This window comes from Xyrauchen texanus, chromosome 20, assembly GCF_025860055.1.
Source record: "Xyrauchen texanus isolate HMW12.3.18 chromosome 20, RBS_HiC_50CHRs, whole genome shotgun sequence".
NCBI classification, from domain to species: Eukaryota; Metazoa; Chordata; class Actinopteri; order Cypriniformes; family Catostomidae; genus Xyrauchen; species Xyrauchen texanus.
The window spans coordinates 42,505,875-42,525,727 of NC_068295.1; the positions used below are offsets into that span (position 1 = coordinate 42,505,875).

The window sequence follows — 19,853 nt, forward strand, 5'->3', positions numbered from 1 at the left end:
TTTGTATGTATATATGTTGCATTCTCTTGCACTGGAAGCTTCTGTAACCATGACAAATTCCTTGCGTAAGCATGCTGGGCAATAAAGCTCATTCTGATTCTAGTTATTGTGCACAATTTATTGTTGTACTGTATTCCAAAATAAGTTTCTCTTCTTAATCGTTCATCAAAATGCAACAAATTACTCTGACTCTGAAGTCCCACCTTAATTGTTTTTCTCATTAAATGTCTTGTTTCACTTGGACGTCTATTGAATATTTTGTCTTCTTTACTCTTTCATACAATGTTTTATCCTCTCATAGCAACAAGTTATCCAATATTAGATTAACTGAACACTCAGGTAGCTTTCAGATCCAAACCACAACAATCATCAAGGGTTTTAGTGTACCATTTGGAGAAGTAATTTTCATGTACCAGTAGAACAACAACATTGAATTCTGAGCATAAGTTTCTAGTGAAATTTTTGTCTAACTTCATTGTCCACTGGTGTACATTACAAAATTAAACTTGTAAACTTTCAAACATCATCAAATTATGCTTGTCATCAATTTATCATTTCTGTGTCAGGAGGGAATCCGAGCGGAGGAACCATTCGCTAGCACGTCACGCGGACATACTGGCTGCTGTGGAAACACGTCTGTCCCTGTTAAACATGACCTTCATGAAATATGTGGATTCAAATCTGTGCTGCTTCATTCCTGGAAAGGTACATTTTCATATCTCAGTCAACTCTGAGAAGACTTCCTTAAGGTTTTTTCTATTAAATACAATAAAACGTAGTAATTATTTATATGCAGGAAAATGCTAAATTTGAAAGAAACCCTATTAAAAACTGTTCCACACTGAATTTATTTGAAGCATATCATGCAAAATATTCAAATATTTACTATGGTACTTTTTATAAGTTTATAGACCTGGAAGCCAAAAATAACTTATCATTTCCCTTCATTACAACATCAAAAGAAACAAATACATTTTGAAGTGTAATTATTGTGATAATTGGACAACATAATTCTCCAGCCTATTCAAGAGAATGATGTGATCTATCGTGTCGAATGCAGCACTAAGATCTAAAAGCACTAGAAGAGAAATGCAGCCGCGATCAGATGATAAGAGCAAGTCATTTGTAACTCTGATAAGTGCAGACTCTGTACTGTGATGAGGCCTAAATCCTGACTGAAATTCTTTGTATATACTATTTATATGTAGAAATGAACATATTTGGGAGGATACTACCTTTTCTAGTATTTTTGACATAAACGGGAGATTTGAAATCGGTCCATAATTAGCCAGTTCTCCAGGATCAAGTTATGGCTTCTTAATTAGCGGTTTGATAACTGCCATTTTAAAGTTTCTTGGGACATGTCCTAAGCATTGTGAGGAGTTAATAATATTAAGAAGAGGTTCTGGAATTAAAGGAGATACCCCTTTTAAGAGCTTAGTTGGTATAGGGTCTAGCACACATGTTGTGGCTTTTGATGTTTCGATGAGGAACATTATTAGACACTGTTTTCTGAGGTGCTGTGACAGATGATTGCATAATTCCTATTTTATTTCTGATTATTTCAATTTTATATGTAAAGAAATTCATGAAGTCATTACTCTTGTGCTGCGACATAATATCTGGTTCTGTTGAGGCTTTATTCCTAACCAGTTTAGCCACAGTACTGAATTAAACATCTAGGATTGTTGTGGTTATTTTCTATGAGTTTACTAAAATATGCTGACCTGGCAGCTTTTAGTGCCTGTCTGTATCTACAGACACTATCCTTCCATGCACCACGAAATACTTCTAATTTTGTATTTTTCCACATGCACTCAATTTTTTCCAAGCTGCTCTCTTGAGAGCATGTGTGATCATTGTACCATGGTGCAGGGCTTATTTCTTTAATTTTCTTTAATTGAAGTGTGGCAACAATATCAAGAGTGCTAGAGAAGACTGCATTTATATTTTTTGTTATTTCATCAAGTTCTTCTGGGCTTTGGGGTTTATTGAGTGTATGAGATCTGGAAGATTATTAGTGAAGCTATCTTTAGTTGTGGAAAGAATAGTTCTACCTGAACGATAGCGTGGTGTAGATTGAGTAACATTAGCTGATTGCAGCATACAAGAGATGAGGTAATGGTCTGAGATGTCATCGCTCTGCTGCAGAATTTCTATTTTATCAACATCAACTCCATATGACAGAATTAAATCTAGCGATTGATTATGACGATGAGTTGGTCCTGTTACATTTTGTCTGACTCAAAGAGAGTTGAGAATATCGATAAATGCTAATCCCAATGTATCATTTTCATTATCTATGTGAATGTTGAAGTCACCAACAATTAAAGCTCTATCTACAGTAACTACAAGATCTGATAAAAAATTCACCAAGGAAATCAGAATAATGCCCGGGTGATCTATACATTGTAGCAAGGACAAAATACGACAGATTTTTTAAATTTATATCTGACAGTGTCACATTAAGTTAATTAGTTCAAGAGACTTACATTTATATCCTGTCCTCTGAGTAACACCAAAAACTTCACTGTAAATTGTAGCAACACCACCTCCTCGACCCTTCAGACGAGGCTCATGATTCTAACAATAACCTGGGGGAGTAGATTCATTTAAACTAATATTTTCATCCGGTTTAAGCCAGTCAAACAGAGCGCATCCAACCTATGATCTGTAATCATTTCATGAACAATTAGTGCTTTGGTAGAAAGAGATCTAATGTTTAGTAGCCCTGTTTTTATATGATGTGTATTTTTTATTTGTTTTGTTCGAGTTTGACCTTAATTACATTTTTTTCTAAATTATTTAGTGAGGGTATTGTGTTTGGTAGTTCGGGAAACAGACACGGTCTCTATGAGATATCTAGGTGATACAGTGTGTTGTAGTTTATGTGACCTGTGTGACATCTCAAGGCAGCTAGCAGATGTTTGGATTAAGCAGTTTGTCTGCTTCCTGACCTGGGCCCCAGTTAGTCAAATACTATCATTATTAAGACTATGAGCCAAATTACTAGAGATGAGACCGGCTTCTTCCCTGGAGGGATGGAGTCTGTCTCACTTTAGCAGGTCAGGTCAACCCCAAAAACTCTTCCAATTGTCTATAAATCCTATTTTATTCTTCAGACACCACTCAGACATCCAGCCATTCAGTGACACTAATCTACTATAAACCTCTTCACCACGACGAGCAGGGAGGGGACCAGAGCATATTACAATGTCTGACATAGTTTTTGCAAATTCGCACACCTCTTTAACATTATCTTTAGTGATCTCCGACTGGCGAAGCCGGACATCGTTAGTGCCGACATGGATATCAATTTTAGAAAATCTACATTTAGAATTAGCCAGCACTTGTAAATTAGATTTTGGTTCTGGCCCCCGAAATGCAATTAACAATAGTGGCTGTAGTCTCTATTTCCACATTCCTTACAATAGAATCGCCACTAACAAGGGCTCTTATAACATGATTCTCAGTGGGTGTATCACTGAGTGGGGAGAATCGATTGGAAACCCTAACAGGAATGGGAGAGTGGTGTCTCTTTGCTGAGCGAGTATGCCGCTGAGACATCACCCAAATGCCCTGCTGCAGGGGCTCTACAGCCGGAACCAAAGTGTATATGTTGCTCTTTGTACTACTCTCATCTGAAACAGTATCTACCGGCTTCTTTTTCTCACTGACCTTCACTAGCGTTCGGATGCGAGTCTCTAACTCATTAATCTTCTCCGTCAGCCTGACTAATTCCTTACATTTATCACATGTGAATCCCTCACTGCTGATGGGGGAGCCTATTGTAAACTTGTGACATGCAATGCAGGAAGAAATAACATGAGAAAATGCCATGACTTACAGCAAATTGTTTGTTGTTGGTTGTTCCTGAGCGGTGAGGGTTTGAGATTGATGTGAATCACTCACAAAATTGTTTGTTGTTGTTCTTGATAAGTGGTGCTTTGAGATCAATGCAATAATCTGTGTACCTCAGAGGAGAAAAAACGGGTGTGCGCAGAAAAATGCACGCAGTTGAATCAAGATAAGAGAATAATACGAGGGAAACACGATGCACGCTTAAAAATGGCAGATGTTAAGGATTAAAGGCTGAAAACAGATATATAAGCGATGCTAAAAAAACAATAGCAGGCTACAAACAGACTCTAGCTAGGTGCCAGCAGCAACAGGTAAAATACACGCAGATGAAACAGTAGAAAAGCGGAAAAACCTGAAACGCTGTAAAATGACAGGATATAACGATGTACGTTTGAGAATAAGAATAAGCAATGCTAAGCAGGCTACAACAAACTCTCGTGCAGCGTGCCGTCAGCAACAAGAAGTACAGTGACATCAGCATACACATCTCTGTGAATCACTCCTGAAATGAGGGTCTCAATGGAAAAAAGTATCTGTACAGGCTATAAGTTAACGTGCAGACATCACATTTTATTTTAAGTGAAAAAGAGTTGAGGAGAAAGAGGAATCCGACTAGGGGGATTCGCAAGGGTCAACTAATGATGAAGCCTCTTCACAAGGTTTACCTGAGGTGGCTGACGTTGACATGGCGGCTAACATAGGGATGCTGGGAACAACGTCACTTCAACGTCAACTGTAGCCGGTGGAGGGTGAACATATAGATTCAATGCGAATTGGCTCAAAATGTTCCCATGGCTAGAGTTCAAAAACAACGTCATGTTCTGCAAATACTGTAAAGGGCAGAAACTGGCGGGCAACTCATCCTTAGTGTCAGGAAACCCGCATCTGAAATAGTGATGGGTCGTTCACAAACGAGTCGCTGTAAGAGAAAAAAAAAATACAAATAATGTAGGCCTAAATGCTCAAGCTCACACACATTCATTCTGACTGTCTGCTCAGACTAACAGCAATCAGATACGCAGTGTCAACCAATGAACCAAAGATGTGTGAGGGAGGGCGGAACCAACTTATGTTGTTAAGATTGTGTTAATTTTTAATTATTACATTTAATTGCACTTTGTTTATATACAAGAAAAAGTTAAACTTTAAATGCACATGTGAAATGGTATTTTTCTTTTTTACATTTATTTCAATTTGTGGGATGCTGAGGTTTTGCAAATTGTTATTTATTTAGTACCAACGCTAGTACCTACATCAAGCTACGCAGTTTGCTTAGGGCACCAACTCCCTAGGGGGCTCCAGAAAGTCCACCGGCCGCCATTAGTTGCGGAACAAATTGTGTGATTTTGGTGGTATGTGCTGTTCCACAGATGTGTCCCTTAGTACATGCACACACTCACACACGCAATATAAATATGTATGTAATAAATTGTTTGTTAATAATGTCTGTATTCAATTTTTCACTGTGCTCCTAAATTTTTTCATTTAGGAGTGCTTGTACTACTTGGGGAAAAAAGTTAGCATAGAGCACTGGCTTTTATCCAAAGCGACTTACAGTGCATTTTTTTCAGGGACAATCCCCCCGGAGCAACCTGGAGTAAAGTACCTTGCTCAAGGACACAATGGTGGTGGCCATGGGGATCGAATCTGCAACCTTCTGAACAGTTATGTGCTTTAGCCCACTACGCCACCACCACTCCTAACAAAGATTGTGAGTGTACAGTAGAGTTCAGTTGCTCACTCTCGATAAGCATCTATGTAGTAATCCAGAAATCACTAGTTTCTGTAGTTACACAGTACAAACAGTACAGATGCGATGAAAACTCAAACATGTCTCACGATAAAGTTACAAACGCACACACATACATGTGAAACAGGTGATCCTCTTTGGATACATTATTTCTGTTAAGGGAATTGTACAATTTGTGTAGAAACACTGGACTTGAGAAATTTGTCAGCAAAGTTGTCGCGGGGGCTCTCGTAGGCGTACATGGACTGTTTGAGTTTAAAGGGATGGATGCCAGTTGGCGCTGGCATGCGCGGGGTTAATGCACATTTTTTTTCTGTTTGTTTGGTTCTGGGTTCAGGATTTTATTGTTGCACTAATGTTGGAATTTGGTCTTTTTACCATATGTCAAAATGTCAAATGGTAATATGAGTGGATTGTCTCTCTCCACGTCGATTGTGAATGGGTTGGGGCACCCCTTAAAAAGGAAGGTTATTTCTCTTCTTAAACATAAGAAATATGATATAGTGTTTTTTCGAGAAATGCATCTTCCCTACACTAATCTGAAAAATTTGGGAAGATATGGGGTGGACAAGTTTTCTTTAGTGCTGGCTCAAGTAAGAGCAGGGGAGTCATTACATTGATAAAAAAGCATCTACAATTCAAATGTCTGAAAAAGATTAAAGAATCATTATAGTTTTAGCAGAAATTCAGGAGCAAAGTCTTATTTTGGCTAATATTTATGCACCTAACTTTGATGATCAGGGGGTTTTTTATAGATCTTGAAGGGATGTTGCAAACCGCTGGCACCCCTCATGATATCATATTTGGATACTTTTGAACCCATCTGGTAGGGACTATAAATTTGTTTCATCAGTCCATAAAATGTATTCTAGAATAGATAATTTTATATCTAAGTCTCTTATTTAATCTGTTGTTGATTTGCCCAATTGTAAACATTTTAGTTTCCTATCATGCCCTGGTAAATTTAGAGGTGTTAAAAATCATATAGATGGCACTTTAATATATCCCTTTTGCAAAATCCTGAATTTAAACAAATGTTAAAGGTTTAAATCAATGTTTAAATGGAGACCAGCTGGTCATCGGTATTCTCTGTGGGCGTGGTTTGGGAGGAGACATAAGGGGCTTCTCAAGTGCTGGATCATACAGTATTGCTCACTTCCTAAACTGACGGCTGAGCAAAACAATTATCTTGATTCTGAGATAACCTTGGAGGAGCTTGGGAAGGTAATTAAGGCCATGCCTATAGGCAAGGTTCCGGGGCCAGAATTTTTTAGATCTTATGCTACAGAATTGGCTCTACTTTTGCTAGAAGTTAATACAGAATCATTAAAGAATGGAAAGCTTCCGCCAACCATGACGCAAGCCCGGATTCTTAAAAAGGACAAGGATCCAACAAGTGTAAGTGTTACCGTCCAATTTCACTGATCCAGCTAGACGTTCAAAACTTTGGACAATATTTTGCTAACCGATTAAGTTATGACATCTCTTAGACATATAGATCAGGTGGTGTTTGTTCGGGGCCGTAACTCTTCTGATTGTATTAGACGTTTCATTAATATCATGTGGTCATTGTAGAATGATCAGACTCCGGACGCTGCCATCTCACTTGACACAGAAAAAGGCATTTGATATGGTAGAATGGGATTATCTTTAAAAGGTTTTGGAAATGAACAGGTTTGGGAATACTTTTATTGGTTGGATTAAGTTACTTTATAGACAACCGGTAGCGGCAGTACAAGCGAATGGATTAATTTCAGATAATTTTACTCTGGATAGGCGGGTGCCCTCTTTCCCCATTATTGTTCTGTCTTGATCTGGAACAATTCGATGCTGCTATAAGAATGGAGGATGATTTTCCAGGGGTGGTGGTGGGAGGTGTGACATATAAGCTTTTGCTTTACACTGATATTTTCAAGTGGCTTTGAATAAAATGCATGAGTCATATGAACTACTTTAATTGTGTTTTTAATGGTTCTTTTATGGAATTTTTTGAGCTTGACAGGAACGAACATGACTAACACACATGGTAACTGATTTGGATCAGACTCGTCAGACCGATACCCGATCGTCTAAATGCCTCAGTATCGGAGCCGATACCGATCCAGGTATCGGATTTGTGCATCCCTAATTTGAATCTGAAATCCCATTTCTGGTAAACTGAAAACGTCTAGGTTACAAATGTAACCTCCGTTCCCCGATGGAGGGAACAAGACGTTGTGTCGGAGAAGCGACACTAGGGGTCTCTCTTGAGCCGCCGAATATACCTCTGATCTATGAAAAAAAGCCAATGAGAAGTTGGCAGTCAGTATTTGCATACCCCGCCCCCGGACATACGGGTATAAAGGCGAGGCAAATACTACAGTTCATTCAGGATTTTTCTGAGGAGCCGGAAATGGTCCGGCCACTACAGCGGCTCGGCTCAGCGACGTGGCCGGGAAGGACACAACGTCTCGTTCCCTCCATCGGGGAACGGAGGTTACATTCGTAACCTAGACGTTCCCCTTCTGTCGCTCTCTCCACGTTCAATTTAAATTACGCCATGCGCTGAGCCGTGTACATGGTCCGACACAGGAGCAGGCAGGTGTTTTTTACGTGCCAGATGACCAGCTGTATAAGACTACACGTACCCTTCCCCAATGCCCCACAAAAGTCGTCGGAATCCTTTTGGTTACCCTGACAGGGGAACAAGGCGACACTTGCCAACCTGGGAATGAGCCAAGCCTGGCTGGGCCTCTTTTCTCTCTATGTTTCTCGCATAGAGCAATAGACAGCCGGGGCCCTTACACGCACTGAGGGAAGTCACATGTGTTTTTAGGCAACACGTGGAAGTGGCGCGGTGGTAGATCCCGCCTCAGCGAGGGGGAGTTGCTACACACGAAACGTACCCAAGGAAAACGCGGGTCTGCTTGCAAGGGGACCGTATCGAAGAAAATACACACAGGGGGAGTCTGCATAGGAGTCTCCCCCTCACCTATTCCAGTACAGGGTAGATTTGAGTACCCGCAGCAGATTGGGTCGGCAAGTTCCTCCGCCGAACTGGGGACCCATGAGGGCTAGGGAGGAATCGACCAGGGATACGGGTTGAGTGGAATCTCCTGGGGAAAAAGACGCACAGTTTTACCTCAAGCAAAGGAAAGGGCGCTATATCCAAGCGATTCACCCGGCCAGCCCATCAGCGTGTTACCGAGTTCTACTGACTCGGACCTGAGAAAACACGGGATGAAACTGACTCAACCCTGAGATTATAGTATCTCGTAAAGATGTTGGGTGTCGCCCAACCAGCTGCTCTACAAATGTCTGCCAGGGAGGTACCCCTGGCCAGTGCCCACGAGGACGCAACACTCCTTGTTGAGTGAGCTCGGACCCGCGGGGGCACGGCCTGAGTGTGATAAGCCAATGAAATGGCATCTACTACCCAGTGGGAAAGCCTCTGTTTGGAGACAGCGGTCCCCCAAAGCATACAAAGAGCTGCTCAGAGTGTCTAAAGCTCTGCGTGCGGTCCAGATAGGTACGCAAAGCACGTACCGGACACAGCAACGATGGGACTGGGTCTGCCTCCTCCCGGGGCAGCACTTACAGGTCCACTACCTGGTCTCTGAAGGGCGTGGTAGGAACCTTGGGCATGTAGCCCGGTCGTGGTCTTAGGATCACATGAGTGTCTGCCGGACGGAACTCCCAGGCAAGTGTCGCTGACAGAGAACGCTTGCAGGTCCCCGACCCTCTTGATGGATGCGAGCGCGATCAGCAGGGCAGTCTTAAGAGAGAGGGCCCTGAGTCCAACTGATTCTAGCGACATGCCAAAGGGGAGGACTTTGTACTGGAACGCCTGGCCGTCGAACGCGAACCGTAGGAAGGGTCTGTGTCGCGGCAGAATTGAGACGTGGAAGTACGCGTCCTTCAGGTCTAACGCTGCAAACCAATCTAGGTGCCGGATGCATGTTAAGATACACTTTAGCGTGAGCATTTTGAACGGGAGTTTGAGCAGTGCTCGGTTCAAAACTCGCAGGTCCAAGATTGGTCGTAAGCCGCCGCCTTTCTTGGGTACAATGAAGGGCTGTATAAACCTTCATTTCGGTTGGAGGGACAGGCTCTATCGCGTCTTTGAGTAGAAGAGTAGCGATCTCCGCGTGCAGGGATTGGGCATGTTCGCCGTGCACTGTGGTAAAGCAGACGCCCGCGAAGGGGGGCGGGGGCCTGGCAAACTGAATTGCATAACTGAGTCGGATGGTCCGGGCCAGCCAGCGTGACGGGTTGGGAAGTGAAAACCACGCATCCAATCTCCATGCTAGGGGCGCCAAGGGGACGAGTATTTTCGACGTACCGGCGGGGCGGAGCAGGTAATGTGCCGTCGGAAGGCGAGGGTGCGTCCCGAGGCTTTGGTGCTGAGAAAAGACTCAAAGCACTTACCTTGCTCCGCGCACCCGGCAGGGGCGGGTTAGGGACTGAGGAGGTCTTATGGTGGCGTCCTCTGGACTCGTCAGAACCGGGCGGCCGGGGGTCAGTCGTGGGGCTGAAGGCGGACCTGTGGCCGCGTCCAGCATGCCGGGACTGTTGAGATCTGGGGGCCGTGAGAACGGCATTTGTGGGCCAGACGACCCAGAGGCAAAGGAAATAGCTCTTTTATTGAGAATTTGGGTACCGCTGCCCCGGTTAAGGGGAGCGGCAAATGAAATGCATTCAAAACAAAATTCTCCTCCCGGCCCTCCACCAGGGGACGGAGCAGTCTTACCATCTCCGGAGTTAACGTCTTGGGCTCTGGGTCCAGACACACGAGACAACACCTGTGGCCGTCTGAAACAGAGAGCACTCTACCGCATCCAGGAACTACACAGCGGCGGAACGGCATCTTTATAAAGACGCGTCCTGAAAAGGACGTTCAATGCTCGCTGTGTTTGCTCTTTTAGAGGAAATTACTCTCTTAAATAAAATCACTCTTAAGAAACTCTTTCGAGTTTTTATCTGCGCTGTCGAAGCGCCCATGGGCAACAATGCACAGCCGTGCACAGGACAGGAGAAAGCCGCTGTTATGCGCCATCAAATCCAACAGCATGCAGATCATCAGAGGAATACACTGAAAACTTGGTGTGTGTAACTCGCAGCAGACTGCATACACGACCATCGGCTCTGAAGAAAATTTCTGAATGAACTCTAGTATTTGCCTCGCCTTTATACCTGTATGTCCGGGGGCGGGGTATGCAAATACTGACTGCCAACTTCTCATTGGCTTTTTTTCATAGATCAGAGGTATATTCGGTGGCTCAAGAGAGACCCCTAGTGTCGCTTCTCCGACACAACGTGGAGAGAGCGACAGAAGGGTAACTAGACTTTTCCTCTTATGTTGATGACTAGTAGATTGGCTGAAACTGTATGCATTTGTATTGTATGGTCAGGGTTCGAAATTAACACCGCCAAGCACCAAATGCAGGTACATTTTCGATTTGGCCAGTGAATTTGAGAGTGGTAGGTGCTTTCTCCTTTCTAACAATGTCTTGTGTCAGCTATTATGTAACACATTCCAATTTTGTCCTCAAGGGGGTTCTGTAGGCCTACAGTCAGCAAGGTCTCTGTGTTTAGACAGAACAGCCCATTGATAGTTTAACAACTGCTCATCAATGGTCTCAGTTAGCAGTATATCTAGGAGCAAGATAAAGGCAATTTTCAGGACCGTTCATGCCATTTGAAAGAAGGGAAGACCACTCGCGGATTTAAATTGGATGTGTAAGTAAGTTTTGATAACCCACCACCATACCCACACACACACACACACAAATTCTTCTGTGGTGATAATAGCATTAAACAGTGATTTTCATGACGTTTAGTTCATTAACAGTTCTTGAACGTGCAGCCTTCTGGCGATGAGGACAGGAAGCTGAACTAAAATACTCATTGTTTTTCAACTCCGCAACACCGCTACTAACTAGAGCGCAGAACAATAACTGCGAGAGGTATAGTCAGATTTCAAAATGAATTACTCTGTTGAGCCGATTCTTTTGAATTTACAGCACAAGAGATAATGCGCAACCAGTGTAATCCGATTCCCAAACAAATGACTCATGAGCCAGCTCCTTTTATTAAATCGACAAGATGTATGCATAAGTAGGAGCTGACTGAATGAATCTGACAGTGGCATTCGAGGAAATGTCATGTAGAAGGCTGGGGAACTTTGATTCATTTGATAGGAAATGGGGGATTTATTTGCCGTTCTTGGAGGGCTCTCTGGGAGGGGCATTGGAGAGTGAAGTATAGTTATAATTATGTTTGTTATTATGGGTGTGTATACTCATATTTGACAACAGGGATGTTTGTTGAGGGTCAGGGTGGGGTTGGGGATGTGGAGGGGTAATAGCGGGGATTCAATTTAGATTCTGTGAATATATGCTTTGCTTTTCTTTGTTAAATCTTTGAACCAATAAAAAATGGTAATCAGAAAAATATATTATTTTTCAAGAAAAGTCTGTTCAATGGCATATCCATTTTTGTTGTGGTATCGAAATTTGTATTGAAAATCATGAAATTTTACTAATATTGGTACCGACTACTAACATTTTGGTATTGTGACAACCCTAATCAATACCCATCCCCAGTGTCATCCTTCACTTTTGAATATGCATATCAAATGTTAATTCTTAACTGAATGCAGTCTACACCATTGCCTCATGTGCACCTCTTTAAAAACACAGACCACAGCAGCTGTTGTGATCGGTCCACTTTTCAACCAGAGACTCTCCACTAGGATGATTAAAAAAGATATCTTAGGTCGACTCTCTATACAACAATATTGTAATAATTAAAGTCTTTTTTAAAATGCATGTCACAGCAAAGAAGCCATTCTTGTGGATATGCAAAAGCACAAGAGATTATGCAAAATTCCATTAAGCCTGGAGTGCACAAAGCCCTGAAGTAGTGAATGCAAATCACAAGTATTTGGATCAAGAAAACATGTGGCAGAATTGATGGGAAGCACTGCAGGCAGAGATAAAGGAGAGACACTTATGCATTTTAATGTATAAGCATAACTAATATTTTGTTAGAATCATAGCTTATGTCACAAATTGAAGTGGTGGCAAAAAGACCAATGCAAAACCTTCATACAACTTAATTAATCTGTTTTATAGCCATAAACTAAGCTACCTTAAGCCCCATTCACACCATCAGAGACATTATCGTTTGCTGGCACTAGTACCTATACTGTAAGTCGCTAGTGCAGTGGTTTCTGCCCAATTTGTGAAAAACTCACTCTCAAAGAAAGTTTTTGATTTTAGAAGAATAGACTTTATTATCAGACCATAAAGCCGAGTTGCCTGCAGAAGTTTTTTCACCTTATCCTTGAGTACTCATGCTAAATCTATAATTTGATACTATAAAATTACTTGCCATTATATCAAACACAGTTTAAAGCTATTTGGTTCATTAAATGGGGCAGAGGGCAGTGGTGGCTCAGCGGTTAAGGCTCTGGGTTACTGATCAGAAGGTCGTGGGTTCAAGCCCCAACACCACCAAGACACCACTGTTGGGCCCTTGAGCAAGGCCCTTGAACCTATCTGCTCCAGGGGCGCAGTATCATGGCTGACCCTGCACTCTGACCCCAGCTTAGCTGGGATATGTGAAAAATAAATAATTTCACCATGTATATGCAGAAATGTATGTATAATGTGTGACAATTGGTCAAATTAAATTAATTAAATTAAATTAAATTAAATTAAATTAAATTAAATGAAGTTTAATTTCATTTCTATGAAATATTCTGTTTTTTGGCAATTTCATGCATGTGTACTCTACAGTCTTCAAAGACAAAGGACAACTGGCTCTAATAATGACAGAAAGAGATGTGGAAGGCCAGATGTACAACTAAACAAGAGGATAAGGACATCAAAAATAGACTCCTCGCATGTCCTCAGCTGACAGCTTCATCGAATTCTACCCACTCAACACCAGTTTCATGTACAACAGTAAAAAGAAGACCTTATGGGAAGAATTGGCAAGATTTATTTACACTTAAAAAATTGCAGAGATAAATGGTAAATGGTCTGCACTTATATAGCACCTTTTTTAACCTTAGAGGTTACCAAAGCTTTTTACACTGTGTCCCATTCACACTCCCACTCACACACCAATGGTGACAGAGATGCCATGCAAGGCTCTTGCCTGCCATTGGGAGCTACTTTGGGTTCAGTGTCTTGCCCAAGGACACTTCGGCATGTGGAGTCATGTGGGCCGGGATTCAAACCAACCCTGCGATTAGCGGCCGACCCGCTCTACCACCTGAGCCACAGCCGCCCCACAAATGTTCAAATCACTTTGAACAATTTTTTCGGAAGTAAATAATTTGTAACTTTTCGAGATCCACATAATTTCATGTTGTTTTCCTCTCCCGTCTGTCTCCTGTAGGTAATTGATGAGATTTACCGTGTTTTGCGGTATGTCAACTCCACACGTGCACCGCAGAGAGCTCATGAGGTGCTTCAAGAGCTGCGAGACATATCTTCCATGGCCATGGAGTACTTTGATGAAAAGATCGTCCCTGTCCTGAAGAAGAGGCTTCCAGGTGCAGATCTCTCGGGTCGTCTGATAGGATCTGCTCCGGGTAAGACCAGGGGATTTCTTTGAATTAAACCGTGAGTTATAATGTTTAAAATATATTTTCTGCTTAATGTACAGAATTATTAGTGGCAAGAAAACCGATTTATTTTTTGTTTTAATTTACTGCAGTGGTGGTGGTGTAGTGGGCTACAGCACATAACTGTTAATCAGAAGGTTGCTGGTTCGATCCCCATGGCCACCACCATTGTGTCCTTGAGCAAGGCACTTAACTCCAGGTTGCTCCGGTTGGATTGTCCCTGTAATAAGTGCACTGTAAGTCGCTTTGGATAAAAGCGTCTGCCAAATGCATAAATGTAAATGTAAATTAGAGCGATATCTTGGTTTTACAGACACTTATCTTAATTTGAATTGATTGCAATTTTATTAAATGGCATAGTTGCAGCGCAAAATAAATGCTGACATGAGATGACCATATTTTGTTTTCCATTTGTCAGGCACCTTCTTGGCTAATAATCCAGACCATAGCTTCCTTTAGGAGATGCAAGTTTATATAATTTTATTGCATGTGTGTAGTCATTTTAAATCTAATTGCTTTATCTCATGTCACAGTTGCTGGTCCCTCCACCTCTCTAACCACCATGTCTCTGTTGGCCAAAAACACTCCGTCACGCTCAGAGATAACGAAGGTGCAGCAGCAGGTGAAGGTAAACGGCGCGTCCATGACGGTATTGCGGCGTGAGATTCAGGAGGTACGCGTGAAGCAGCTGGAGCAGCAGAAGCAGCTGCAGGACCAGGAGCAGAAGCTGCTGGAGCAGTCACAGGTGATTGGAGAGCAGAACGCACGGCTTGCCGAACTCGAGCACAAGCTCAGAGAACTGATGGACAGTGCAGTTGGCGCCGGAGCTCCTGCCGTTGCCTCTGGCTCCTCCACCCCTGCGGCCACCACCTCTGCTGTTGCCCCACCCCCCTCCATGGCCAGCGGCCCTGAAGGTGAGAGCGACCCGTCTGCCAAACGCAAGCGCTCGGACATCCTACGTCACTCCAAACGCCTGCGTAGCAAAAAATAGGACATTTCAATATATACATTTTATGGTTTTGCTTTATTCAAGCTATATCTTTTTTTTTTTCACCTGTCCAATGATGACACGAGTATCACATGAGGATGAAAAATACATGAGAAATTGTAAACAAGAGGGGTATCTGTTGTTGTTTTATCAGTTCTTGGTTTCCCTCATATCAGACATGTATTATTACACTAATATCCTTGAGCCCCATTGCTTGACTTAGATTTCAAAAGGTTTTGCATCTGCCTTGAGCAACATTTGCCTTTTATGCTTACCGAACTGTCATGCCAGTGAGCTGTTAACATGTCAAAGGTCATTGAATGTACAAAAGCTTTCCTTTTCAGATTAACAAGCTTTAGTCAATCAACCACAAGAAAGTTCGCAAGAACTCTGCATACTGATGGCACTGAAGACTGCAATACAGACATGTAGCAGCTTTGGCGCTCGGCAGAAGTTGTAACCTTAATTCTGTTCATTTGAAAAGTAAGAATTAGATTCCCTCTTGAAATGGAGAACACAAAGTGTCTGACACCTGACTACTAAGTTATATAATATTAACGGTAAATATAAGTTTTGTTATATGTTCTAAGAGTCAAATATTTCTTTGGAGATGTGCCTTGACAGTATGAGCAAATGAATGGTCTGCAGCTGTAGCATACATGATAATATTGTGTCTAAAAGAACATCCGTCACTGAGGTCTTCTAGGTGTCAATGCCATGTTGTACCTGCCACTGTTTGTAGGTGTATAATTTACTGCAAATAGATTTGTGTCAGTGCAATAAATATTGTGGAAATCCTTGTTCCTAGGGAAAAAAATATTGATGTTACACTTCATTTATGCCTTGAAATTGTTTATTTATTTTTATCGTTTTTTTTTTGTTTTGTTTTACAGCACTACAGCAATTATGCAACTTTAAAAAAAATCATGAGGTAGTAATTCAGAGCATAATGAATTAAATGGTGAAAACAGTTTGAGAAATTAAATTGGAGGGACTTTCAAATCAGTTGCCCGATGCGCGGAAGATGAGCAAATAAAACTGCTATGCTTCTGTTTATGATTGTCACCAGAGATGTCTCATAGCAACCAAATTGATAAACGATGCTGCAATACTATATGTCGTATAGGTATACAATTATAAAAAGACAGTATAATTTACTGTATTTTGAACACCTGGCCATGCAAACATTTACATTACATTATGCATTTGGCAGACGCTTTTATCCAAAGCGACTTAAGTGCACTTATTACAGGGACAATCCCCCTGGAGCAACCTGGAGTTAAGTGCCTTGCTCAAGGGCCCAACAGTGGCATCTTGGTGGTGCTGGGGCTTGAACCCCTGACCTCAGTAACCCTGAGCCTCAACCACTGAGCCACCACTGCCCCCAAACATTTGCTAGATCTTTAGTCTAGACTTAAACTGAGTGTATGCCTCTTCCTAGCATTGTAGTCCCGAACAATGCTAGGAAGACTATTCCATAGTTTAGGAGCCACATAGGAAAATGATCTACCTCCTCTTTTGGATTTAGATTTTCTAGGTATTATTAACAGGCCAGACTTTTGTGATGGTAGTGAACATGATGGAATAAAATATGATAGAAGGTCACTTAAGAATTGTGGAGCTAGACCATTCAAAGCTTTGTAAGTAATTAACGGAATTTAAAAATGAATATGAAATTTAATAGGAAGCTAATGTGGCGATGTTAAAATGGGGCTGATCTGATCATATTTCTTGGTTCTAGTCAGTACTCTAGCTCCTTCATTTTGAACTAACTGGTGTTTATTTACTGAACCTGCAGGACATCCTCCCAGTAATGCATTACAATTATCTAGTTTTGAGGTCATTAACGCATCAGAAACAGAGAGCATGTGCCGTAACTTTTGAAGTGGAAGAATGCAAATGCTATAAATACTGGAAATGGGATTTTCAAAAGGCAGATTGCTTTCAAATATAACACTTCTATAATAGTTCTTCGCTGTAGATGACGTAATATTACATCCATTGCGAGTCAAATTATATTTTAGCTGCTTATTCTTAGAGGTTATTTTTATCAGTGCTTGGACCCCTCAACTTCTCGAACTACACTGAATCACATCATTTATTTATATATATATATATATATATATATATATATATATATATATATATATATATATATATATATATATATATTATACATACATACAGTTGATTGGACATGATTTGGAGGGCACACACCTGTCTATATAAGGTCTCACAGCTGAAATGCATATCAGAGCAAAAACCAAACCAAGAGGTCACATCAGAGTCACTGGCCATTAGGGCGTGGCGTACTTACAGGGGTGGGGGGTGCGGTCGGAGCTCTGTGGCACCACCTAGAACATGGGCATGTTTGGGGGGCTATGTATCACATCCCTTTTAAGCTACAGTCAACTTTGTATACATATAGATCTTATCAAGCCGGACAACTTTCGTGCTGACAGTCATAAGCTCTGCCCAAAAGGAATGCTGAGGAATTTGATATACTTCTCCCAGGGACTTCATGTTACAGGTACCAAATGTGGGCGACATCATGCCAAGACATTGACAATGCTAAATTACGATGGGATTTTTATATATCGAACTCTATAAAATAACATAAAAAAATTCAATAAGGAAATGTCTCATCTCAAAATTGAGCCAAATGTTTGTCCTTGCAGGCTGATCACATTGATATGACTTTTGTAGGTCACGGTCGTAGTGCCACCAACTGGTGGAAGGAAGTGTGTCACTTTTAACAGACTTTGAAATATATCCCTTATGTTAACCTGAATTTTTACATTTTAAATAATGTCAAGACAGTGCAGATTTAAAATTCTGAAGGGATTCTTGATATCTTAAATACTGTTGCCATGGCAATGCATTAAATGTCATCATTCCTTTTTGTGCAAATTCACATGTTTTGAGGTATTTGGCAAGCTTTGTTTTTAAAGTTTATAGTTAAAAATAATTTCTCAATTTTTATATAAATAAAATATAAACTAAAATGTAAAAACAATATAAAACTATTTCATAATGTGTATATGTAATAAGTGGCAATTACAAGAAGCGTCCAATAGAGGGCATCCAAGCTCCATGAATGATTCCCAAAATAACAGGAGATTTTTGGTGTCCTGTCTACAAGGGATCTCTCTTTTTTACGTCATATGAAGTATGTGTAACTACGTTCTTCAGTTAATTATATTTCTCATTTCATGTGTTGTACATCTCGAGATCTTGAATTGGGAGATAGAAAATAAAAAATATGTCCCTCATTGTCTTTCTCTCTCTCTTACTATATAAACAGAGTGTTTCATTGCTGGGTTGTACGATGCGTGTTCGTGAGCTGTGCCATCTTGATCACCGATGTTCTGGTGCAAATTCCCGCTGCTGAAGCGGAGAGTTTGTGGTCGTCACCGTCTGAGTTTCAGAGGTCACGGCAAATTTTGTATTTTTTTTATAAAATAATAAAAAAAATAGCGAATATAATCCTACAAAATGCAGCGGGCTAAAGAAAACATTGTCGGACCATACCGCCTAAAACTAAATCCTAATACAAAGACGAGATATGACGAGAAAATAAAGGTAATCAAAGGACTGGATCCTTACGAGCATAGTGACTGGTCAGGGGACGTCAACCTGTTGCCCAACTTCCAGCACCCATATATATACAACTACATGATATTAAGTGTTAGTGCATACACACACAAAGTTTTCAGTAACTTCAAGTCGCTGCAACAGGCCCAGTTCTTTTTTACTGATGGATGGGTCCAGGAGATTGTAAAAGTGGGGCAGAAAACTGTCGTCCGTTCAACGGTATGCTAATGTTTTAAGCACCACACTCCTCGCTCTCTCTCATCTATCCGCATGCAGTCAGAATTCATGTCAAGATTGCAATGCTGGAGTGTGTGTGTGAGAGAGAGAGAGAGAGAGAGAGGCGCGATCGAACAGTGGAAACATAAAAACATACTCCGTCATTTTGTTCATAGAGGACATCATACAAACTGCAAAGTGTTTACTTATATTTGTGTACACTCACAATAAAACACAACATTGTGCTTTTGTCACACTCTAAACTCTTGTCAAACTGTCACCCACCAAACACACACACAGATTTAAAACCAAAACATATTTATCCAACCCCATTTCAAAACAGTCTGTGGGTTCCATCTTTTGGACATTAATCATATCGCATTGGTTTTCATTTACTGCTGCTATCCATGCCATTTGTCGCCTTTTTGTCACCTCTGAAACATGGCTTGTACTATTATTTTTCCATGCTGGAAAACGATAAAAGGATTTTCCGTTCTTAAGCTTTATGCCACTTCTATCGTGAGAACGACTATTGCAGTTTATAACACAGCATGTAGACGGCATCTTGAACACTGCGTTCTTCCCTCCATGCAATCAATTCTGGCGCCTTCTGTTTGTGCCGCGGATTCCCAAAATGCTTTGCGTTCACCACTGGAAATACGTCACGATGACGTCACAATAAATGTGTCTGTGTTTCCGCTACTCTCCTCTCCCTGCATCTTTTATTGCATTTATTTTTAAAGTGTAACACCCATACTGACGTACAGTGTCAAATGTATTAATTTCTTTGTAGGCCTATTTAACAAGACAGCTTTTGGGAGCTGTGA

The 19,853-nt window shown here is 41.3% G+C and overlaps 1 protein-coding gene across 1 annotated transcript in view; it reads left to right on the top strand.

Moving 5' to 3' along the window:
• The window catches only part of LOC127660473 (F-box only protein 28-like), a 31,037-nt gene extending 13,687 nt beyond the window's left edge, over positions 1 to 17,350 (top strand). The window contains exons 3-5 of the mRNA XM_052150734.1: positions 567 to 705; positions 14,000 to 14,195; positions 14,762 to 17,350. Coding sequence (XP_052006694.1) covers positions 567 to 705; positions 14,000 to 14,195; positions 14,762 to 15,219 — 793 coding nt within the window. The 3' untranslated portion in view covers positions 15,220 to 17,350. The remainder of the gene's footprint in view (positions 1 to 566; positions 706 to 13,999; positions 14,196 to 14,761) is intronic.
• Positions 17,351 to 19,853: the final 2,503 nt, after the last annotated feature.